The 26,597-nt window shown below is 37.3% G+C and overlaps 1 protein-coding gene across 1 annotated transcript; it reads right to left on the reverse strand.

Moving 5' to 3' along the window:
- CATSPERE (catsper channel auxiliary subunit epsilon) lies at positions 1 to 25,992 on the reverse strand. Its single transcript, XM_069801334.1, is given in 13 exon segments — positions 1 to 1,116; positions 1,509 to 1,542; positions 2,211 to 2,264; positions 3,042 to 3,094; positions 13,679 to 13,766; positions 15,245 to 15,363; positions 15,365 to 15,422; positions 15,424 to 15,719; positions 16,102 to 16,189; positions 20,877 to 20,983; positions 22,081 to 22,158; positions 23,415 to 23,445; positions 25,958 to 25,992. Coding segments are annotated over 13 exon segments (1,317 nt in total). The 3' UTR covers positions 1 to 840.
- Between the last annotated feature and the right edge of the window lie 605 nt (positions 25,993 to 26,597).

Raw genomic sequence — 26,597 nt, forward strand, 5'->3', positions numbered from 1 at the left:
TAAGATAACAATAGATTTTATTCACGCTATCACCAGCTATTTCTAAACATACATTTTCATACCTGTGGTCCCCATATTTTATCCAATGCAGAGTTTTTACTTTGTTTAAGCATCATGGGCCAAGACTGTGCTTTATACAGACAACCTGCCTGTTAAGAACACAAATTTAAAAACCCAAAACAACAGATTAAAAATGTGAATTTTAAATATGTATCATTTGAAAGTATGGTACATGAAAATGTGGCATCATGCTTCAGTATATTTGATTTACTTATCTTTAAGAGATGGCTGTATTTGTCAGGGTTGCAAATGACTAAGTAGGATCATGTCCAAACCTCCAGCATAGCTGTATATGTATACATAGAAGAGTGTCAAAGAGTTCTTTCATAAATTGAGCTGTCAGAGGAGGCTACCAAAGTTCCTGTAACACTATATGTACATGAGGAGCTGGCTTAAATATCCTTTGCCATCCTACTGAAAAAGGAAGCAATGTACTAATTTTAATTATAAATAGATCAGGAAGAATTACTTTTGATGACCATGTGGATTAGTGCATATAATTTTTCTTCTCTTTGGAGAGAAGGCAGTCTGAAATTTCAAAGTGATTTTTGACGTTTCATTTCCCATACTATATTCTATTGGGCACATTTTTCTTCTGTTTACTGTATTATTTTGATACCTCCCACATGCATAACTTTGAATAGTCTATGATGTTAAGTCCAGTATATGAAGTGTTTAAATGTTATGCAGCTATATACATCCATTCAGACTGAAGAGTTCTCAGCATGTGTAAGAACAGTCATATTTTGCATGTAGGCCATTATGCATAAAACATTTAAACTACATTCTCAGCAGATGGCTTACTTCTTTCATTAATGAAGTGTACCCATAGTCAGTTCTGCCTTTCATCTCCCATAATACAAAATTTGCTTCAACATTTCTAACATATGAATCACCATCATATCTGTAAAACGTGTGGAATGTGACATCCCAGTAAAAGAGCACAAGCACACAAACAGCCTTTGTATTCAGAACTGTGCATGGATCAGTAAGCATGTTGAGCTGCCGCTGTGGAGGGTAAGACAGGTATGCAGTATGCTGACAAGACGTTTTACCCTAAGGCATCTTAAGGTGTCTTGCAATTACAGCACTGATGTGGTGCAGCAATACCCACTGAAACCAAAGCGTCCTATACTATGTGTGAAAAGGAACATAAAGATTTGATAACATTACTCTTGCCGTTGGACTTGGATGCTTTCTGCAGCTTCACATCCCTGCATGATCTTGGTAGAACTCTTCCTTGTGCCTCACAGCTTATCAGCAGTTTACTTACAAGGAAGTAACAGGCTGGAAATACTCTTCACAATGAAGTTCCATTAGGCAACTGTATTTACCCCAGTCTTAATAGGCTATCTAAAAAAGGAGAAGTTTTAGTCAGATATTGAATGTCGCACTCTGTTTCTCTTTTTCATATGCAGCCTAACTAGAATAGAACCTATAACTCTTACCTGGTCCTCATCTGTTGGGTTCCACAGAAATTTCCTAATGAAATGAAACATTAACAATCATTAAACCTCTTATTTTTATTTATCTTGATATAACATAATGTCAATTGTTTAGACAGAAACATTTCAACCTGCCACTCTTCTCTATGACTTACAAACATAAGTAGCAAGTGTTTCCACTATACAGTTTAAACTTCTTATGTTATTAAAAATCAACTTAAAACCGACACTAGTTTCTAAAGATTTGTAGCCAACTATTGCTATCAGCATTGCCCAGAACTAGTAACTAAAAATTTAGATAACAGAAAAATTACAGGCCCCAGTTTCTTTACACTGTTCATTTAACAGCACAAAGGTGAAACTCTGAACTACAGCAAATGCCCATCAACCTGTTAGGATCAGGTACAGATAATGCTTTTGCAGATATTTCAGAGAGTAATCTCAGAAAAGAAAAAAATATTTCAATAGTTTTCTGCATTGATTCAATCAGGCTATTCTGGTAGAAGATACTTAGAATACTAGTTCACTTTAAGTTCACAAGTACTGTCTCTGTACTGTAACAAAAGAAAAAGATGGTAGGAACATTAATATCAGAACAGCCTCATTTTATATTAAGTGATATATATTCAAATATAGCACTTTATTTCATATGACAGTATGTCCAAAATGCCTAGTCTTCTTCAGGCTGTTAATACAGTGTCCTACCCAGGTGTTTTGTAGGTAGTGAAATTATGTTTTTCACAGATGACATCTACAGATCTAAAAGACAAAGAAAAAAATAATCTGTATAAATTAGCTTCATTTAATACTTCATGCACAAACATGCAAATGATTTTTCATTATTCTATGCTTTAAGAATTATCATTATTTGTACAATAATTTTTCATCTATTATTTTGGTATTCTGAACTCTATTCACAAAAAACCCTTTCCCAATAATTTCAGGATGTTACAGAATTTTCTAAGGATATGAATTTTTCAAGAAAATATGAAAAGCTGGCTTTGGGGATGAATTTTAGGCTAGTTTCAAATTAATTCTAAAGGTAAAAGAGATCTATTGGTTATGCTTTTACTTTCCTGAACTCTTCGATATGTCAGAAGTCTCAGTACAAGAATGAAGTTTGAGTTAATAATACTGTACTTCCAATCATGGATTGAACATTTCAGAGAGTTACAGGAAAATAAGGTTGAACGAACCACAGATCATCTTCTCCATCCCACTGCCCCAAGACAGGATAAAGGATACTTACATTATGCTGGCTTTCCCAGGGATGATAATGAGAATTGATAATATTATGGAAAGTTGGATAGTTTATGTTTAAAAAAATTTTGCTAGTTTTTTTTCCTCAGAAGTTATAAGCTATATAAGTCTGTACATAATTCTAAAAGATAAACATTTTAATTATTTTTATGCCTTTATGCAGCAAAAGAAACATTTTATAAATCTAAGAAGTGATATGTATGAGGCTAAAAATACCACTATGTCAGCATTTATTTCAACTAGTTACCCAGAAGTAAATAAATGATTAAAACTTACATCTCAACAACAATAGGCCTTCCTGGAGAGCAGTCAACATAAATAGAAGATACCTGAAAAAAATACAAACTTTTGTTTACCCAGGAAACCTTCCAGAAATGAACCTTGTCAATGCACTTTGAGGAGTCTGGTCACTACTAATGGGAATAATGACTATTGCACCAATTCTGCATACTGGTTCAGTACTACTGTTGTCCCACAAACAGGGTTCATTTACCCAGTGTGCAAGCCAATAACACAGAGAGTCGAGGTATTTTCAAATTGATTTCATTGATGTGCATCAATGGGTGCCTGTCTCAAGACAGCACACCCTTGTCTCAAAAATCCTCACATTTATACACTTAACTAATACATATTCATTGTTATTTTCCTGAATGATTGGTTCTTTCTTCTTCACCCCTCATGTAAATTAGTGTGCAGACTCTGTCTTCTTCCTTCATTGTCTTCTTTTGAGTAGATGGTATCATTTGAGTAGGTGGTCAATGAGACAGTGGTCGCAATCTCCCCTGTAGAAATTACCTTTTACCTACTTCTTCCCTAATCTTGGCAGTTCCAAGCAGTTCTTCAAGGTTTATTGACCAGACCAGAATCCATTACCTTTTCTGACATGAACATAAAGCCCCATTGTCTAATAGTTAGTCCCTAAACCCTAAATCATGTCTAATTGTTTCCCTATTTTAAATATTAACTGATGGGGGCTGTACACAGGACTTTAGCAGCTCCCTGGTTATTTCAATCATACTATACATATTAATTGATAACACTATGGCTCCCTTCTTGTCCACAAACTTTTTCATATCTTACTCTCTTGGACACTTTTTCATCAGTACTGTACTGTGAACTTCCTCTCTTCTGCCTTTCTACTTAGACAATGTTTATATTATTTTATGTGATGTCAGTTAACTGGAAGGATATGAATTGGAGTGAAATCCTCCTGGCAGTGGGTCAGGATTTGCTCATAAGAATCTGAGAAGCATTGTTACTGCATTTTTTTTTCAAATTTCCTTATCAAGCTACAGCGCCTACTTGATGCTGCAATTTACATGCATTTTCAAAGATGCTATGCTGCAGTTCAACTGACAGAACACTGCTGGTTAATTCTCTATAAAGGAATCCCCTGCCCAAACCAGGAATTTGTGTTAGAATTTATTTTGAAATAAATCAGTAACACCAAGGAAATGAAATGGAGCAGTATCAATGTCATTTCATTTGGAGGCAAGAGGCACCTATTATTATTACTTATTATTTCTTATTTTATTATCACATCACCTACAATGTCAGTGTCCCATTTTACTCTCACTGTACTAATACAGGTATCATTGTGGTATTACAGGTGGATGTTTGAGGGACTATGAGAGTCAGTCCTGGCAGCCTGTAATTTTTAAATACTTGTTGATTCCAGAGAAACAAGTTTGACTTTATTAGACTTCCTGGTTACTTTTTTAATAATACAGCAGCTATCCAAGGACAGACTACATTCTTCAATGTTAATTTCCAGACTAGTTCTCTTGGAATGCTAGAATAAGTTTTGCTTTGGGAGGATGGATTAATGATTACTGTGAAATAGGTCTTTATAGATAAACACAAGCCCAGTTAAAGTGAGATAGTGAAGACAGCTTAGAAAATGTGAACAGATGAAAGATTTTTTTAGTTTGCAGACAAACCATATTGTAAAATGCAGAAAAGTCAACTTCACGTGGGAGGTTGATTGCTATTGTGGGAGATTTGGGCTTATTATTGAACCCATTAACAGGTGCAGTAGAATCTGGAATTAGGAAGATGGAAATAAGTAGAATTACAGACATCCTATCTGAATTCACTTTTTGCAGAAGTCTGGCTTGTGTTGAGATAAGATGAAAGGCATAAGACAACTTACTGTAGCACTGAAGCTGAAATCTATCAGTCAGAGCCTGTTGACTCAGGCAGCCCTAAACCAGAACACTTAGCTGGTTGCTCCTATTGTAGTTTTCCATAAAGAAATCAATTTCAGAAAATCATCGGTCCTTGCAAACAGTACTGAAGACAGCTGACTGTATTTCCCTTCTGTGATCTCAGATTCTGAAATGGCGAGGTTTGTTCACTAGCATTTTTAGGACTCCTTGAAGGAGAATATTAGAGTTGAATTGGAAGCTTGATTCAAAACTTCTAAAGATCAACCATTTCTGACAAAAGAATAATCAGGCTACTTTGTCCTTTGATGCAGGGCATAGTGATGATATCATCAGATGCATATAGGGGTCTTTATGGCTCTATACTCCAGTATACTAAGGCAAAGACCTTTGTCCTTGAATCCTGGGCTAAAATCAGCTGCATGAATGCTGTAACTTGCTGAGAAGCAATCCATTTTGACTGATTTGGATGGAGGGAAAAAAAATGGAATGGCGTATCCACACAGACATTTCGGGGATCCTGCCACCATTACAGGTACGAACTGATATGGAAAGAGAAACTGAACAGCAATGCTAAGGGGAGGGAGCAGAGAGGAGGAAGTCTGAAATACTCTAACATGCTTAAATGAAGGGCTCAAAGATGGATTCACATCACAAAAGTGACTAGGGAAGTTACCTGCCTGAAAACAACCAGATTTGACTGCATGGAGGTGCTTGGGAATAATACAAGCAGAATTATCTCAGGAACCACAAGTAATTTCTGCTCATAAAGTAGGTTTGATAAATTTGCAAATCTGAGTTAGAAGGAAGCAGAGGAATACCTGTACTAATACTAGGCATTCAGTCCCTTATAGTCCTTCTCCCCAAGTACACAGTGCAAACTGAAAATACGTTTGCTTTTTTATGTATCACTGTTACTATCAGTGGCACAGGTGATTACCACTGTAGCTAAAGAGAAATACGGTATTCTCTGCCAAGACTTGGTATCTTTGGAGATGGGGGTGCAAGATGTAGGGCCCTGCCAATGATAGATTTCCTGATAGATTTAAGATTGTTTCAGTCATTGGCGGTGACATCCTCATGGGTGATACTTGGTAGAAGAATTCAGAAGACTGCAGGAGAGCTCAGCAAAGTATAAAGTCTTTGCTAATTGTTGAAGAAGGTTTTAAAATCATCTGGTATCCTAAAGCTATGGTGGGCTTCCTCAACAAAATGAAGGTGACATTATCAATGTCTGATGATACCTGCTAAATGAATGAGTATCTGGATGAAAAAAAAAGGAATGAATCCTGGCGTAAGAGCTCCAATGCCAGTGATTTTAACATGGGTTGCAGTACTGCCGATTCAAAGATGAACTCAAAGAAGAATGGCCATTTGGAGTGTTTAACCTTCTTCACGGATCATTTGCCAAGATCTTTGGCTGGATACTTCACCTAACTGAAAATGTGAAAATCTTGTCTTGGATGGAAAGCAAAAGAAGATATTCAAAATAAAACACAATACAGAGTCTGAGCTCATTACCAATTGTCAGACCAATTTAAGGGGACATATGAGACTGGCAAAATAACTTCTAAAATATAAGTGTAATATGGGAACAGATAAATGAAAGCTTATAGTAAAGCATACAAATCACAGTAGTTAGGACTATTAGGCATCTACTTTTGTTTTCTGAGTATGTCAGGACATTTTAATTACATCCCAATTCTTTTGAAGAAAGCACAGTAAATTTAGTTAACTAAAGCATTTCAGTTCTTAGGTGACTACTTTGGGACTTTGGTGGTGCAGCCCCCTGGGTCACTCTGAGATCTCAGGATAAGCCATGCATGCTCTGGGAAAACCTCCATTGTGCTGTTATCTTGATTACAAGTGCAGCGACTGTTGAGCATCAGGCACTCTGGCCACACCTGGGCCATCTGCTGCCTGAATTGTGTATCAGATTGATAAGAATTGTGGCCAGAATATAAAATAAAGACTGAAGCCAAACATCTTGAGACCCGATAAATAGTGATCCAAGGAGACACCTTCTGAGCTCTCCAGGACAGCAGCAGGCTGTGTGACCCCGTGTCTCCCCTGGGCTGGGACACTGGGACACCTCTCGGGGTGGATTTCCCAAGGATTGAAAGATTGTCTGGCGAAGATTTCACGAGGACTTAAAGGCCTGATTTTGCGAGGTTCACTGACTGTCCCTTGATGAATGCCAGCACATAAAGGTGAGTAATTCATGAAACTAACGAGAGAGAAATTTTAATCATAGCTTAACCTCCGTGTGTGTGTGGGTGTGTGTAAAATTTGGTTCAGAACTGTTTTATCTGTGTGTGTGCATTGGCAGTTTGGTTCAGAACTATTTGCCTGCCTGTGTGGTTCAGAACCATTTTATCTGTCTATGCGTGTGTGCGATTTGATTTAACCTCCATCTGTGTGCAACCCTGCTGTAAGTTTTGGGTGATCCTTGCCATTTCAAATCTTTAACTAAGTTGCAAATTTGACTGTAAAAAATTCCATCAACTCACTCTATTAAATTGGCTGATGATTAAAATTATACAACCCAATCTTGTGATCTTTCTCAAAAATATTGATAAATCCTAAATTGCTGCTAAACCAAAGCTGTGTAACAAAGTCTCTTTGATGACAGTGACATATGAAGGCTTGAAGCCTCTGAAATAACAGGGAACAGTAATTAATTTTAAACATAGGAATGAGGTCCAACAACCCATGCATCCGTGGAATAACACTCTCACAAGTAGTCTGATATATTAATCTGTGCTCAAACTGATGCTTCAAAGGAGACTGAAAACAAACACACCTTCACCTCACAGAGAGTAATTTGGCCATTGTGTACTGGGAAAACCATACCTTTCTAACTCCTACAGCATACCTGATGGAACACTTAAGCCTGAGATTAAATTACATACATTTTCTTGCACAGAGTTGCAAGCATTACAAAAATGTTGAGGGCAATGGCCACTTTCTTTTATCAGACATGAAACAAATTGATTTCTTAGGCATCACATTGCAAACCTTTTCCTTCACTAACTAGACAATTTTTGTGATCCTAAAGCCTTCTTAGTATTTTTACATTCCTTTTGAACAGGGGGTATTAGAACTGGACACCAATATATTCATCTCAGCTTTATCAACACTGTGCACTGAAGCAAGCTGACCTTTTTAGTTCTTATTCATATTCTCTTTCTTATATATACAAAAATCCCATTCGGTCCTTTGCCGTAGCACTGTACTAAGGCTACATGTTGACGTGCTTATTTTAACAGTAGCTGAAGTCATATTCTTCAGAGAATGAGGTGGCTCAGTCATGTGCCACACTCAGTACTCTCTCCTGTGCATCTTTCTAGGAAGAATAGCTCATAGTTTATATGTGGAATGTAAGGCTAATCTCCAACCGCAGATCCTCATCAGTGAATATAACCTGGGGATGTAGGTTTTTTCAACAGCTGTATTTTCATCCAAGAAAACATAAATGCTGAAAAGCCTGTCAGCTGGAACAAACAGTGAAAAGAAACTTTAGAATGAATCTATGTATTAGGTAAAATGTGCATGGTTTTTCTGTCAATAGGACGTAACAGGATTATCTATTTTATATTTTATAAATATTTTATTTGCTTTCCCTAATGTAACTTATGTCCATTGTGGGCTATATATGGCCCTTCTTGATGTATTACAGCAACAAGCAGTATTTTCTCTTTAGCATTATTAACTATATTATTTAATTTATGTAATAACTGTCAGGGCAGTTAGTGTAGTACTGATGAGATTTTTAATTCCCACTTATCAAAACTACATTATCAGCTCAACATGTACTGAATAAATTTTCTGATACTCACAACGCCTTTGTATAATGGGCTTCTAAAGTATAGTTGGTTTGGTGGTAAAATGTAAATGTCTAAAAGAGAATAAAAAATAACAATAATAAAAATCTTTAAACCACAGTGACGCTTCTACTGAGATAAAGGATATCTTCATGATGTCTAGGGAATTGGAAAAAATTGTGCAGTTCCACTTCTGGAACTTATTACAAAATAAGTAATACTCATACAAATGGGTCCTTCACAGTACCTATGTTAAGTGAGAGGCTGAATCTTTTCTCTACTCATGTGGTTCTAGGTTGCCCAAACAGTGTACCTGGCATTCACCTACCCTAAATTAGATATCTGAACTATAGGTCGATACATCCCATAAACTAAGAGCCTTCATTTAGTTGAGACAAGTGTCCTAGCACAAAAGACTAAGCCTGTGCTCTTTGAACCTTTCAGCAGTTTTACACTCTTCAGATTTCTTTGGAAAAGGCGCCCGAGAGATCTATTCTCATCCTACCAATGCAGCTCCTTCCTGAAACATCGGAAAATAAAAGCCCTGTCATGCTTGCAGTGTACTTGCAAGGACTTCACAATTCAGCACCCTCGTTCCTATCTCCTGTCTTTTCCTTGCTTCATACAGACACCCTCAGTGATTTGGCATAATTTCTTTTTGGAATCACACATTCCACTTTCCTTTGAAGATCTCCATGTCACAGAAGAGAAATGACTAGCTTCTACTGCAGACACTGCTGTAGTGAAACAACTTGGTGTCTTTAAGAGGACATTACCATATGCATGGTAGCTACCTCGTCACCTCTACCAGAATGCCAATCCCATTCCACAGTCAGCTTCAGAAGAAAAAATAAATCCTTTTTTTCTAATCAGTCACTATTTCAAACACTCCAGCACTCAGTCACCGCAGCCAGTTCCCCATTCTCAGCCTCCCATGGGGAAGAAGCAAAGAGAGGAGGATTACAATTCCCTGAGAGAGGGTGGGAGCTGGAAAGTGAGGAAGACAAAGGAAAAAAAAGGAAGATCAAAGAGCCAGGGTCACTGGACAGCAGAATTATATAGCTACCTACCTCCTCAACTCTCTCTTCTTCATAGGCACCACACAGTGAAGGAAATAGTTCCTAAGACCACAACAATTTTCCTTCAACAACATTGCCACACACAATAAGAACACACTCTGCACAACATGATCAGGCATTCTAACATATATTAGAGGAAAACAGTGATGTCTGTGACATGACTGGAAATTAATCTGTCTCAAGAAAGGTTGCAAAGATACATCATGGCATTGAGATAGAGCTGGAAACAATCTACCCACTCTATCACCAGTGAGAATCACAATGCTGCATCTAGAAGGATGAGGTGTATGCCACGTGACCTGTCCTCTACACCATCTGCTTTTGGTATTTCCTCTCTCTTTAGTCCAGGACCTGTCCTAAACCTTGCCAAAACAATCATGCTTAGGTCAGTGTTTTTATACTAGTGGATGGGCCTCCTTTATGGAATTGATAAAGGAGCCTTGTTTCTGAGCTATTTAGGAAAGGGTGAGCTTGTAGAGAGCAACAGGACTTAAATTCTACAAAATGGCAGTTGCTTCACAACATGCTATGAATATGGTGTAGGCATCTAAATTAGCAGGTTGTTCAAGCACAAGAGAGACACTTTTGATATGTTTGGATCATTAGACACCTGAATGAAACATCGCAGCAGGAACGGGGCAGATAAACAAGATGAAAAGCTGACAAACACTTAAGAGATATTTAAGTGTGTTCCATACGCCTAAATTTGGGTAGATGATTTCCAGCTTATGTGACTTATTGTTCATGTTTATTAAGAAATCTTCTTAATATTGCAGAATTGTGTAGTTAATACACAAATTTAGAGTGCTGACCTTAGTTAATATGCTATTTTGATTTATAGTTTTAAGGAAATAATAGCTATATCAGTAGAAAATTAATCTGCATGGACCTATGTGAGCATATACTCTGCTGCACAGTCTCAACAGCAGTGAATGCGTGTGGAAAGAAGCCTTTCTCCATTCCTTCTACATACACATAAGGACTATCCCAAATATTGCCCAAATACAGCAGAAAATCAACATATGTAGCAAAATATAGTGGAAATAAACTCATATTTGAAAGAAACTTGAAAAAAAACCCAACCTTACCTCATTTTTAACACAGATTCCATGAGCAACTTCATAACTGCTGCTTTTTTCTAGTTGTAGTACGTTTGGCCTGGAGACTTCCAGAGATGTACTTATAGCGACCTTTTCCTCAAAAGCTATCAGAAACAAAAATGTCACCTCATCTCCCATGTTCAAATAGTAGACATTCAAATCACGCTGTGTTGAAAAGCTACAATTGAGCAAGAATCTTCAGAGCTAAATGTAGAGCTAAATATTTCAATTTCCAAAGGATAGGTCTGGTGGTATATTCTCAAACCATTAATTAATAACATGCATACATTAGCAGATAGATTCAATTAAAGGACCATGTTTTTCTTTCCATTTATCCACACAGGAAGCTTTACTAATTCTTTCAAGCCAGTTCTTGCAGCAAATAAGATGTTATTTTTCATTTTTATCAATATATTCCCAAAGTAGTCTGTAAGAAGAAAAGCAGCAAGAATACACATTTGTGTAATTTAAATTTACAAAAGATTACGACTGTATTTATTTCAAATTCATTTTTCTTATAGTTGTTATCTTTCTCATATGATATCTAGATGTACTTCATTCATATACATCCCCAAGTTAAAGAGAAATCTTTGGACAAGCTATAGAATCATAGAATTATAGAATCATTTAGGTTGGAAAAGACCTTCAAGATCATCGAGTCCAACCATCGTCCATGCCCACTAAACCATGTCCTGAAGTACCCTGTCCACTCGCTTTTTTAATACCTCCAGGGATGGTGACTCAACCACTTCCCTGGGCAGCCTATTCCAATGTCTGACAACCCTCTCAGTAAAGAAATTTTTCCCGATATCCAACCTAAATCTCTCTTGCTGCAACTTGAGGCCATTTCCTCTTGTCCTGTCTCCACCCACCTGACAGAAGAGACCAGCACCCACCTCACTACAACCCCCCTTCAGGTAGTTGTAGAGAGCGATAAGGTCTCCCCTCAGCCTCCTCTTCTCTAAACTAAACAGCCCCAGCTCCCTCAGCCGCTCCTCATAAGACTTGTGCTCCAGGCCCCTCACCAGCTTGGTTGCCCTCCTCTGGACACCCTCCAGCACCTCAATGTCTTTCCTGTAGTGAGGGGCCCAAAACTGAACACAGTACTCGAGGTGCGGCCTCACCAGTGCCCAGTACAGGGGAACAACCACCTCCCTGCTCCTGCTGGCCACAATATTTCTGATACAGGCCAGGATGCCGTTGGCCTTCTTGGCCACCTGGGCACACTGCTGGCTCATATTCAGTCGGCTGTCAACTGTCTTTCTCTGCTGGGCAGCTTTCCAGCCACTCTTCCCCAAGCCTGTAGCGCTGCATGGGGTTGTTGTGACCCAAGTGCAGGACCTGGCACTTGGCCTTGTTGAACTTCATACGATTGGCCTCAGCCCATCGATCCAGCCTGTCCAGATCTCTCTGTAGAGCCTCCCTACCCTCAAGCAGATCGAGCCTGCCTCCCAACTTGGTGTCATCTGCAAACTTGCTGAGGGTGCACTCAATCCCCTCATCCAAATCATCGATAAAGATATTAAACAGAACCGGCCCCAACACCGAGCCCTGGGGAACACCGCTTGTGACCCGCCGCCAACTGGCTTTAACCCCATTCGCCACAACCCTCTGGGCTCGTCCATCCAGCCAGTTTTTCACCCAGCGAAGAGTACACTTGTCCAAGCCATGAGACACCAGCTTCTCAAGGAGTATGCCATGAGAGACAGTGTCAAAGGCCTTGCTGAAGTCAAGGTAGATAACACCCACAGCCTTTCCCTCATCCACTATGCCTAGTGGCTGACAGACATATCTTTTGCCTCTCAATCTCACTCTCTCTTAAAAAAAAAAAAAGAAGAAAAAAACACAGGATCTTGCAGGATCATTTCCTTTGTCAACTGGAATTCTTTTGCTTAAGAATCTGGATGTCATGGGGATAGAAGATGGGTCTTTTTATAGATATAAGGAGCATTATTTTGAGGAAGGAAGGCAAACTCCTTAATTTGCTTTTAATGACTGTATAAATTTCAATCTACTGACTCCAGTAGTGTTACCATGTATGATCTCATATGAGGAAGGGGCGATACCAGTGTCTTTAATAAAACAATGACTGGACAAACTAGTTCACCAAATGATCAACTACTCTAAAATACTAATATACTGCACAATGTTTTATGTAATAATGAAATGCCAGTGGTAACTGTATACATTTCAGATACAGGAATCTTTCTGAGAAAATAGGAAGGTACTCAGCGCTAGCTGGAGTTTTTGAAGATATAATCCCCATAGGCACACTGCCACTCTGGATGCATGTGCTGTTAGTACTTGAAGCCATATGGCTTGAGCAATATTCATGAAGCATGGTCATGCTTCATCTTTTTGCACATAGGGACATAAAGGAGACCACACCATATATTCTGTAGTCCTCTCAACCCCATAATTCTATATCTAAACAGCTCTATGAGGACCTCTTCCAGAGAGAGATAGAAGATGAATAGGCATATGGCATACGCATCTCAAAGAACTTCGATTAATGCTAAGTAGCCCTTTAATTTTATTTTGACAGTATACATAATCCACCATACTAATGGTGATAACAAGAAGCTTCCCCTTCATATCCAGAGCTAATATGGAGTTAGCGTATGTTAAGAAAAAGATTGCTCTAAGAAACACTATCATTCATAGATGCTTTTACAATGGCATTGTAGGTGGAACTCCAAGTGGCTGCTTGTGATGTCTGACATTTTTAAGCTCTGAGTAGTATACCTTAATCTCTGAAAGCACTTTCACCGTGGAGGGGCTATTCAGCTGAACAGGCTTTGTAAGGGGTTTGTTGTGCTTTTCATTCTTCTGGCTACAGAAAGAAGGAAAGAGGAGTTTGTCTAAATAATTTCGTCCTATTCAGATTAAGATGTCTGCTGTCCAACTCAGCCCTGAAACTACAGGGAGTTTAAGAAAAAGCAGAGATTAATTAATTTCCTAACTCTAATGAAATTCAGATATGGCTGAAATTTTGAATGAGTTCCAGACCATTCCACATGGAAGAAGAGCAACCGTTAGTGCCTTGATCTTTTTTTTTTTTTTCACCCTGGTTGAAGTGACCACCTTTATACAGAGGTGAATGAGCAAACCAAATCACCATAAGCTCAGCTGTCCAGTTTACCAAAGTCGTGCAATAGTTGGGCTGGCAGTTCTGCCATGCTCTGCCTAGATGCTTCCTGTTCTTTGTAAGCAGTCTCTCAGCTGCTGCCATATTTCCAATGATAAGGTCAGCTCTCAAGCCATCACCAGGCTATGTTGTTAGGATCCATCCTCTATGTCACATAAGATGCATCAGTAGGTAAGAGTGAGCGTCCAGTAAGCCTGATAGCTTCATCTTGCAAGCTTTGTCCCAATGAAATTTATTGTGGCCTTTGGAGCTGGCTAATTTTGCCTGAGAGAGCTTTTCCATATGATCCTGCACACTCAGAAGGGTTTTTGATTAGAACAACAGCTCAAAACCGTAGAATAAGATCTCTCAAGTTTCATGAACAATTTTGTAGGATATGGCTGTAGTAGTGTCCAGCACTGCTCCACTGAACTCCAAACTTCATAGAGATGGACTCAGATTAGACTTTGGTACAGTTACCAGGTGACTCAAGTAGTAAAAAAGACATACCATTGTCTGTAGAGCAAATGGTACCTGCTTAGTTGAATTATCCTTTAACAGCCAACTAAAGATTAGCAAATACCTTGGGAAAAGACTTGATGGGGTTTCCTGAGGCTGCAATAATGAATAAAAGGACTTTTCTTAATAACACTTGTGTTCTACTTGGGAATTCCAGGTATTTTCAATATGATGCTGTGATTATAATCTGAAAGCGAGTGCCTTAAAGTTAGAAGGTTGTAAAATAATCTCTCTTTGATGTACTGAAAAAGTTGTAATACTTCAGTCACCTTCTCTTGAGAGCTATCATGCCATTAAACTCCTAGTCAAACAGAATTGGACAAAAACCATCAAGTTAACTTCCTGTAACAAATGCTAAGGATGAAAGCCAGAGTTTTCACATTAGAATCATACTGAATAGGGAGTGCAGGTTAGAATCATACTGATATGGATGGAGGTTAACAATACCTGAAGAATAAATAACTAGTTTGCAAACTCTCTTCATGGTATGTCTGTCCATCTAAAAATAACAATTTTCACTCTTGACAGACCAATGAAATGAATAAGTATTATTCTACTACTGTCATTTACAAAAAGGTATCTTCAATGATCTCTTACTTGAAATTTCTTTTACTTTACCACTTAATTAAAAAAAATACTTAATAAGTACTTAAAATATAGTATACTTATCCAAGAATAATCTGGTGAGTAATGCTGCCATGTGACATTTCTGATGGAGAAAGTTTTGATCCAGATATTTGAAAATATCCATTAGTTGTGTTGCTTTTCTAAGTGTAGTAAACACTCACGTCATCTTGCAGCAGCCCAGATGATAATGCTGCATTTATGTATATCATCCTCAACAGAACTGTAAGGAACAGGTAAGTAAAAATTTCTTAAGCCCCCAGATTGTCTGTCTTCATTATAAACTGCCAGAAAAAAAAGTCTGGAGGAGCTGCAGCCACTGCAGATCAGCAACAATGTAATTTCAGATGGGACTGGGTCATAGCTAACAGCCTCTCCAGATAAAGAAGCAGTGTTTGGAAAATCTAATAACTTCACAAAGTTTGCTGTATCGCCTGTGTTATTAGATGTTTCATTATATCCAAGATAAACCTCAGAAGATGTCCATGCTGCCAAAGTACTTAATTGTTTTCCACCCTGTTAAAAAAAATGGCAATTAGATAAATAGTAACTTCTCTTAAAGTTTATATCCAGGATGTACACTAAGAAATCAAGATGTTTTGGGATACATTTTCAGCTAATGTAATTAGGAGAGCTTCACTGAAATGCATTTACAAATTTAAGCTGTGATCCTAAAAATTATTTCATATGGCTGCATGAGCTCATGCAGTGAGAGCCACAGACAATGTGCAGACCTTATTTCAAAACGTTCTTTAAATAAACTTGTTGCTGTCTGGTCATTTCTAATTCTAAACCCAGCATTACATCAATGCAAAGTAGATCTAAAATAGATTCATCCAGACATTTAATGAAGACAATCTGTATCTTAAATGTCAAATGAGAACTACAGATAAGCCACCTGCACTGGATAGACAGATGAACACCAATGTCTTGAATGTATTGCAGTTATTTCACTTTCAGGAAGCTTGTGTTCTACTCCAAGTTTAAAAAAATAATATTAGCTTCTTGTTTATAAAAAGTACCATTTATTAAAAATATGATTCCATTATGTGTTAGAGCCACATCAGTTACATTGTTATTTAGGCCTTGGGTCAAAGCATCTGAGGGAACTTTTATTTCTATGTAAGTGTTGAATCCATAATTTGTATAGCACGTTCCGAAATTTGATAGTAAAACTGCTTGTTCTTGGAAAACATGCAGACCATTTAAGGGAGAGGTTGCTATTTTGGGGGAAACAGAGTGAGATGTAATTTTCCTTGCTAGGAAGTGATTGTTTGGGTCTTGGAATTATAGAAGGAGTATCTAGAACAAAGCATTGCTGAAATACTGTTGGCTTTCCATGTATTTTTGCCATGATGTCATCAGATATTGCAGGTATATCGACTGTTCATAATCTTGAAATGGAAGAAACAACAGACAGACTTGAAAACTTCAGTCAGTTGAACTGACTGAAAGAAATTCAACTACATGATTAATGTCACATTCTTAGAAGAACTGCACCTTCAGTGGTGCAAAATTATTTCCAACTTCTGTTTTAATTCCAGAAGACAGATGATGAAAAGAAATCATGGAGAAAAAGATCAAAATTTGCCTGCAGTTGGACTTTAACTTCTAAATTTACCAAACCAGGCATATTCCTATCTCAGTGCTGTCTGAGAACTGTACATGACTGAAAGATCTGGCTGAGAAGATAGTATCTGGAGTTAAAAATTAATGGTTGTAACATTGTAACTCCATGGAGTAATACAACTTTCACTATTACTGAGGACACGTTCTCCCCATCCTTCCCACAACCTCCTTTGAGCTACTTGGAATGTGGAGAAGAAATTGGATTAACAGAAACTAATACCAAGCCACGTTGCAGATGATGATCAGGGCCACTGATAATTCAGCAAGAGTTGTGCTGATAAGCAGTAAGAGAAAATGGGGCTGAAAAGAGATAACCTATGTGCAGGAATAGGCTTATTGTAAATCATGCAGACTAGCAAACATGACAACAGAAATAGTAATGAATCTTGGGAATTTCTAAGTCTTTGGGAAGAAGAATTCTTAGCTTCTTACAGTGTGTGTCTGTGTGTGTGCGTGCATCACATTGACAGTTACACATGCATCCCTAATGCAGATATTCTAAGCACTGAAAGCAGAAATATTAGTATGCTTGGTGAGCAACTAACATAGATAATCCTACAAAAAATAACAAATCACATGATGTAATTCTATATCCTTATGCTTATATGCTTCACTTGCCCATGCTCAGTGTATTCCATAGAATTATTAATTAATTTTACTAATCCATTCATCGATGGATTCCTTACAGAGATCAACAATCTGTGTGGTCCTCCAGTTTTAGGTACATAGCATACTGTCACTTTATTAGGATATACATTGATATGAACACAGCTCTAGTAGCTCCAACACATCAAGTCTGGAGTGAGTTGGAAACTTAAATGGTTTCCTTGACAAACACTCCCAGGAAACAGAGTGTGGATAATGCAAGCTAATCAAGACAGAGAAATGATTTTTGTTACTTTTCAAATTAATAGTAGCTGCAGAGCTTTCCAATATTAATTCCCTAACTTCAGTTGGCATAATATGACTCATTCATTAAATACAAAGGATAATAATGGATCTGATGGGGTGCAAAAGGCCGGCATCTCTGAAGAAGATAACTTGTTCAAATATCAAGGCCCAAACAGTTCTGTTTCACTACATCAGGATATAGCAGGGCTGACCGAAACTTAAAAATTGAAAAATTCAGCTCAGTACAAAGTAGACCTGGGAGGAATATAAGCTTTCTAGTTTAGGCTTCTGGAGAAAATGTCATGCAGAACAGAATCTATTCCTATTCTTACAAACTGTTTTGTTTCCTGAGAAGCTGCTGCTGATTTTCAGAGACCTAAGAAGCCGAAGAGCCTCTCACTGTTTACCAAATACTGAGCAAAACTGTTGAGTCTGTCCAAGGTTCCAAAAGCAAAAGAAGCTGGTAGCTCAGTTAAGACTGGTCTTGTTTCTTTTTCTCTCATTTCACTGGAAAATATGTCTCCTGAGAAACAGAGTTTGAAATTTCAGTTTTCATACCTTGTCTAGTGATAAGCATCCTGTCCAGTCTGACTAGAATTTGAATTAGTCTACGGGCTCAGTGCTCTGAAGAGGGATGCTAAGGACACTCTTGCATATGATTATTGGATACAAGTTGTTTCACTACAAACTTACTTCAGTGTTTTTCTATCAACAGATGTATTAACTTCCAGACTTATCTCAGTAAATGAAATATTTGGAAAGGCAAAAATGATGCAAATTCTGTTCTTGTAGATGCTAACATAAGTGCCACTGGTGTCAATAAATGGTGTTTCCACAAAATAACCAAGCATATGTGAGATGATTCAGATGAATCAATAGAATCTCTTCCTTATTTGGAAGAAAAAAGACTTTTTTTTATAAAGCAATTTTATTTTCTCTTACTTGATTATTCTGCACTTCAGTTGTCTAAAAAAGCAGCAGTTAATAAGACAGAAAGGACTCACACCATTAAGAAACAATTTACTGAAATTGCCAGAACGCATATGTTCCCATTTCGAGGGGTGGGGTGAATTATTTAAGCTCTGCTGTGAAAAATGCGATAGAAAAAGCCCACCTCTGGTTATAGCAACTTTTGATATGGAGCGTTGCTATGTTGCCATCTAGTGAAAAAATAGAAAGGTACAATGGATAACGACTGAGGGAGAGCAAACCAAACTTACATAAACAATACTACATATCCCATTAAAAGTCATACTCATTTCTTGCAGTATAATACATAGCATTAATTACATGTTGAGAGTAAACTCTTTAAAAAAAGCAAGTAAAGTCACAGAATAGTAGTGAACTTCTTATAATTGGCATTAAGAGAGTGTGTAAAATGGGTAAGGGTCAGATGGTGAATGTGCTGCAGGAAATATCTACAGTTGAGAACCCCTTGTAAAATGTAAACCCAGAGTCATTCTTACTACCCCATGACAAAATTTAGCTGATATATTTGGATTAGCTTCACTGAAAGCCTTTGTAGGATAAAACTTCACAGATCACAAAACTTGTTGACAAATACCTTTGCTGCACATAACTCCTGTATGTTCATATCACTATTATTTACTGGTTAGTTCTATTTTCTCATGAACTCGTAATCAAATAAAAACTGTGAATTTTTGTCACTGTTGACCTGTTGTGTTTTCATGTCACACTGCAAAATACGGTGAATACTACATACTCTTAGAAAGGAAAAGAAGTAATTGCCCTAAAATGCAGTAAGCAGTGATAAAAGTAGAGCAACTGACAGTATCAGACTCCTTATATTAGTTCTAATATTTACTGGTCCAAAATACTAGAAATAACAGTGCAGAAGAGTTTCATCAGGGGCCCCAGCACAGAAAAAACAGGAATTGAAGGGGATGGCACTGCTTCAGGAAGCTCTTCAAATGTCAGGTTTGTCTGGATACATGAATTGCCTTTTTTGTGACTGTCCAGAGTCACCAAAATCTTACCACAATCCCTTTATTTATTTATAAGAAAACTGACAATAGTTGCTTGTGAAAAGAAAGAAAATAATTCATCCTTTGGAATCCTATGATGTTCCTAAGAAAAAAGCTCCTATGAACATCACTTGATGGTGGGTGCTGTAGTATGAGGAGGCTCCGGGATCCCTTTTGCTTTTCCCTCACCTTCCAACCACTTCCTTGCTGTCCTATTTTCTATACAGAACATGCAAACCTCCAGTCAAAGCATGACTGTAATATAAGCAAGCATTAAAAGAAGGATTAATACTTTTGGTATTATTTTATCACGTATGTTTAGAACCATATTACTACTGCCATTGCCCTATTACTGCTTATCAAGGGTATAGTTCACTGCTGATTCACAGAAAATGCTGAATTCTTCAGCAACAGGTGAAAGAAAATGTCTAAGATGTGGTACTTTGCACAAATACCTGAACTTTACCCTAAGCAAGCTAGCAGAGACACTGGAAGCAGTTTAACTGAATCTGAATGTTATTCTGCCTGAGCTACCTTACTTCTTTTTTGAAATTCTGTCTGAAATAGCACATAAAGTAAAAATGTGCAACCCCCACTCAGAAGTCTAGAGAAGGCTAAGGAAGGGTATCTGTCCAAGATTCTTTTCTAAATGAGGATGAGGTATTCAACGCTCCACCTTACACAAGTCCTGAACTTCCAGGAATGGCATACCTGAATGGGGGGATATGTTGGAACTTTGAGCTGATACCTACAACTTGACAATTAAGACTCAAAGATCATTCATTACAGTAAAAATTTTAGGTGATTTTTGATCTTGCTTTCTACTCCATGAGCTTCTGTGCATATGAAGTAGAACAATTACATGTAGTTAGTTTTTTATGATTGACAGAAAGGCCTGCATAAGTTTAAGTACTATGGTGAATGAAACAAAGGGCAGCTAAACATGTAGATGACAAGCTGTCTTCAAAGAAGAGGAAAAATGGCAAAATTATTATTGAAGCACAAAGTTATATCAAAGTAGAAAAAAGAGGCTCAGAGATGGGCCTTTCATCAACAGCTCTCATCAGCAGCTCTCATCATGGCCCTACTCATCAACAGCTGTTTGTAGAGTTGCAAGTGTAGCTATTTTAAAAAGCAGTCCACAAAAAAACTCCAACAGAAACCATACCCTAATTTTGGATGCTCCTGAGAATAGTACTTTTCTTTTTTCAAATAGGTATGAACAACAGGTTCCTGCCCCAAATTCCAAACCAGCCTGCTGAGTATCTGAGAACACTGTTTAAGTAAAATAAAGGTTATTATTAATTACATCTTTGTCCAGTTAGTGTAAAGCTGTTTATTACAACATTTCTCTTTTGAAATTCTGAAGTTGTAATAAGCTTTGATATTATAAAATAAATTTTTAAACAATGACATACCATTGAAATCATATTTACTCAATCTAGACATTTCAGAATACACAACAGTCAGAGCCAAGTTCAGTTTTCTCTGCATGCTTTCCATAGCAGCAGACAGAAAACAAAACCACTTTCCTAACATCTAGTTATCTAACAACAAAAATGCCTTCACAATACAACTAATATTGCTACCTTTTTCTTCTGTTTCATTTTAATCTTGAAGATAGTAACAAATGTTACAAAATTAAAAGATATAATGATGGCAACTTAAAATAATAATAATAACAAATATTAAAATAAATTGTGGTCCCATGCATGCATGCCTTGTGTCAGATACTGTACCAAAGACTAATCACTTTCTGCCATTTGTTTAGGTCAGAAACCCATTCCTAACAAAATTTATTGTACCTATTAATCCCTGCAACTAATCCATGTCAGATAATGTCTTAAATAAATCTCCATTCAGTCCAGAGAACTATCTGTATAGATCAGCTTGTACATAGGTTGTCACATTTTAGGTCTAAATTAAACCAGTAAATTGTCATCCCTGTTTATCACATATCATGACTTCCACAATGCTTTTGCTTAAACCTTTTTGCAACAGTTTGCTATGCAGGTGCATGAGGAGATCTGAAAAGAGACTTCTGTTTAACTGTCACACATTACTGCCAGTTACAATTTCTTAATATAATTTTCACAAAGACTAGAATTTGACTGAATCACTAAAACTTGCTAATTATTCTATCTCTATGAAATAGACAATAGGTTTCACCTCACTCTTTATACCTGTGTTACTGTTGCAGTATTAACAGGAGAGAAAACCCTGCAAACTTGTTTTCTGTAACACAGTAAAAGGAAATCAGTAAAGATGTATGCAGGCAGTATATTTCAATAAGACATTTCCACTTTCAACTGGTAAATTTTCACAAGACATGCATTTTAACTTTTTTCTTAAGTGGCATCATTTCAACGTACTTGTGATGGAGTAATTGCAGTGTGGTTCAGTTCGGAAGCATCTGCACTTTCAGAATCATATATCCACAAAAATAACTTCTAACAAGTAAAAAAGAGACACAAGTTGATAGTTTTTTAACAAACACCAATATTCTACCACTGTGATAGTATTTCTTCTTGTGACAACACGTAACATAACAATATTAACTTGAGCAAAGCATATGCTGCAAGCTAGTATTGTACTCTTTCTTTTTGATGTGAACAGGCAACAACAACTGAGGGAAGCAGCACCTCCTTTCTCAGAAATAAAGGGAGAAAGAGTAAGAATTTATGTAGAAGAATTTTTTGTCCTCTGAAGCTGTCATACTTCCCTCAGAAATCCTTCCTCAGTCTCTCTCCACTCTTGTGGGCTATGCAGCTATATACAGCCTGTTCTGCTGCAGCAAAGGAAGAGGGGTTACTCACTGCTGAAACAAAACAGGACTTGTTTCTTGTCAAGGAAATGTTACGAAGCTGTCATTTAAATGTGCACCATGTATGCTTCCATGACTGGCACATCGCTGATATACTGCTCTTGCAGTCAGGAAGAAAGCAAACGCCTGGTATTTCCATCTCACGGTACATGCAGGGGCAATCATTCAGTGAGGCAAACTCACCACCTTTACCACGAAGTATAGTGGTGTAAGGATGTGCACAGAGGCAGTTATCATAAAACAGCTGACATGCTGCAAGTTTACATCCTACAGTTCGCATCCTGCAGTTTCCTATTCATCTACTCAAATCAAAATGCCAAGTTTTGCAATCCATCCTTAGAATAGGGCAAGCTGAGTAATCATACAGCTGCTTGCTCAGAGGTGGCTGAGTAGAATAACTTGCACAGGGAGAATATAAGCTTGCTTCCGCAGCTGTGAAGTTCAATCATTTTTAGCAGACTGCAAACTACTTATGAATTCAGTTTGTCAGCAAGGACACTTTTTTTACTATTTAAAGTTTTTGTATTTCCCCACATGACCACAATCTCTCTCACAGTCAAAGAGGGGGTGAGATAGGAAATAATTTATGTTACCATCTCTTTATATTAAATTTGGCAGATGCTATGAAATAAGGAAATTTATAAACAAGATTATATTAGTTTCCTGTACCAATGGAATGTTTAATCAGATTCATTGTATGCCACACACATTTAAAAAATCTCAAACAAGTACACAAATTCAAATAAACGAATAGTAGGTTGGTCTGACATTACTCAGCCTGAATTTGTGTCAAAATTGTTTTCCATAAAAATGAGAAAAAAAAATTTGAGAAGAGCTAAATTAAGATATAAGGCCAAAGTACACATTCAAACTTAAATTTACCTGGCTTTCACTTATGGAGAGTGGATCTGTTCTACAAAAACAATAAATTACATATTACTTTAAATTATCATTAAAAAGTTTGCTATTGAATAAAACTATTTTACACAATTTAAATCAATCTGCTTGTATGAGATGTGTATACAGTGTCTAAAATAATGTTTTTAGCATACTGGCTTTGGTTGTTCCACTGCATAAATATTTTAATATTTAAAGACAGATCCATATTTGCTGATGTTTCTCATTTAAAAATACATTCTAAGCATCCTTCATAGGCTTTTTCATAACCTAACCTTTCTCTCACCAAAAAACCATACTGTTTAAAGAAAGCATGTCTTCTGAAAGTTATCAGATTAAAAAGATCAGTTTGCAAGGAAGTATACCTGCTGTATCAGAGTGCACAATGGAGACCCTGTGTTGTGCCCTATATGAGGAGAAGACTCCCCTCTCCAATGAGGAAGACATGCTCCTCTCTGTAATGACAAAACAGGGAGCAAAGTGCTGCTTGTGTTAGAATTGGGGTCTCCGAGTCTTCTGCACTCTTGCTGCAGCTGGAATGGGTAAGGTCCGAGGTCGAGGGAAAGGCAAGGAAACTGCTGTATCTTGGATGTCAGAAATACAATAGAATTAGGATTGTATGAAATCAAACCCCATTAAACATCCTGGATGAAATGTTAATTCTGATGAAGTCAATGCTAAGCATCCACTGCCTTTTAAAGAGGTCAAGAATTCATCCATCAGTTCAAGTGGAAAAAAGAAGCTGTAGACAAGGATCAGAGTTTATAATATGGAAGCATGTTTTAATCACCACTCAAGTAAAATGTTAAAAATCTACCAATTATCTTCAAATTTACTGAAAAAAATCCATATAACTACAAAACTAAATTTGCAGTTTTCAAGCAAAGACGCAAGTAATACTAACTAGTGTGACTGAAGTAGAAGAAAAAAGCCTGATCTATGGTTCTTCTAGGATAAGAGAGATTGCTGCTATTAAGGCTGTCTTTGGCTTCTTGTCAATCACGTTTTGTTTAAGTTTGGTAACTGTACTCAATGCATTCCTTCCAGCAAAACAAAACAAAAAAGCAATTAAGTGCTCCTTTCTGCAGCAATATCTGGGAAGTAGAGGAAGACATTTGCTGGCAATATTAACACTAATCAAAACAGAAAACATGCATGAAAGTTTACCCTGGGGTTGACAGAAAAAAATCTGAGTAAGGAGCTTACTAGCCTACTATACAACAAACAGAACAGTTACATGGCTTTGAGGGCAAGCACATGATGCTTTGTATTACACAGGAGTTTTCAGAGGGGTTCAAAAACTGTGAAAAAGAAAGCTACTGCTGTTTATTTCTATTATGTTCAGAAAAACAGGACTTTGTACACCTATTTTGTGAGCAAAAGTATGCAATTAAAAATATTCCTGACTAGTATTGTAGATGTAGATTTCCTCCTAAATAAATAAAGCAAGCCAAATACTGGCAAACTCCATGGATGATAGGAGCAGAATACAAGTTACTGTTTTCACCTAAAAACTACTGGTTTTATTCAGGAAATCTACAAAACTTTTTCAGTAGTCTCATGACTTTCCTAGTGCTTCCACGTATAAGGTGATCATAACTCTGGTAGGGCTTCCCAGACTGACAACCACTAGGGTTCCTGCCTGGTCCTACTATGTTAAAACATGTGCTTTTATGCTTCACTACTCATTTTTTCTTGGCCTGTCTAGCACACTTCACGATCATGCTCTCTGCCTCCACACAAGTGGCGCCTCCTGTTCAATTATTTTTAATTCCTATTTGTTTGAGCAGAGGTTTTTTTAGCTGCAACTTCACTCTGACATAGCCTTCTTCAGAGATGTTAGAGTCTGCAGGGAGACATGCTTACATTTTAAGGTTTATAAATCATTACTTCAGTGAGTAGGATAAATACACATACATAGACAAAAGAATAAAGTCTCTGCCTCATTTTTCTCACTTCTAACAAGCATTCTTTGGAATCCTGCAACAGCATCCAAGACATTTTTATTTCTAAAATTCACTCTTTCCAAGAAACATACTTGTTTCTGACCCTTGCAATCAAAATCCCCCTGCATTCCACAGTAGATATGTTCTTCAATAGCCTTCAGACCTGTTAGACATACATCCTCCCAAGTTCATCTCTTTCCTTTGTAATCTATTGCTTATGAGCTGCCTTCTGTAATAATTCTGTCTTGAAACACTGATTTACCCTGGACAATGGCTGGCTGCGTTTTTGTTCCATGCTACATCTGAATCCACATGTCAATATCCTTCATTTTTAGACCTGTACTAAGTACAAAAGCTCCTCTTTTCATGTTCTATGGATTTTAATTCAATATGCAAACAAAGCAGTTCTTAATTTGACCCATACATATATATACATACAACATCCAACATTATGCAAAAATCATAAATTCCAAACTGTCAGGTTTTTCATTTATTCACATAGATCATTAAAAATACCATCCCTGTTAGAAAATGTTACTATTATATATTTCCAAACATATTCACATAGAAAAAAACCCTTACCTGTCTGTTTGTGAAGCTGCTGTCACATACCACATGAAACAATTAGAATGATCAGAAGCCAGCAAATACCATTCTTTACCGTCAAATGTGTAGAAGACAGAAACATGTTTTGCTTTGATACACTGTTCTTCCTAGTGCTACTGGTTTGTGTTTTACTTGTATCAATATATACATCTACATAATGCTTTATTACTTACAGAAAAAGCTTTGATTTATGAATAGTCCAATTGAATTCAGTAAGACTATTTACAAACACGCAAGCATGCTTGGAGACTCCAGGTCCTAAAGCCTTGGTCAATAATCACATATGTAGGTTACAACTCATCCCAGCACTTGCTACCTCTTGTTCAACCAGTAGTTGAAAACTCGAACAGCTGAAGCTATTCTGGAATAGCTCAAGAGATACTGGTAGGAAATCGAAATATTAAAGGCGACAAGAGAGCTTGAACACATGGGTAGAATTTAGGATTATTTAGATAGAAAGGGTGAGGTGAAACATAAATAGGAGAGAAGTAGGGTTTTGCAGTGGGAAAGGCTCATAGGAGAAGGAGAGAGTTAGAGAACACGAACACATAGGCAACAATTGGTTTTGATGTTCATGAAATAAGTGGCAGCAACCCCATCCAGTAAGAGAAAATAC

This window comes from Haliaeetus albicilla, chromosome 13, assembly GCF_947461875.1.
Source record: "Haliaeetus albicilla chromosome 13, bHalAlb1.1, whole genome shotgun sequence".
NCBI classification, from domain to species: Eukaryota; Metazoa; Chordata; class Aves; order Accipitriformes; family Accipitridae; genus Haliaeetus; species Haliaeetus albicilla.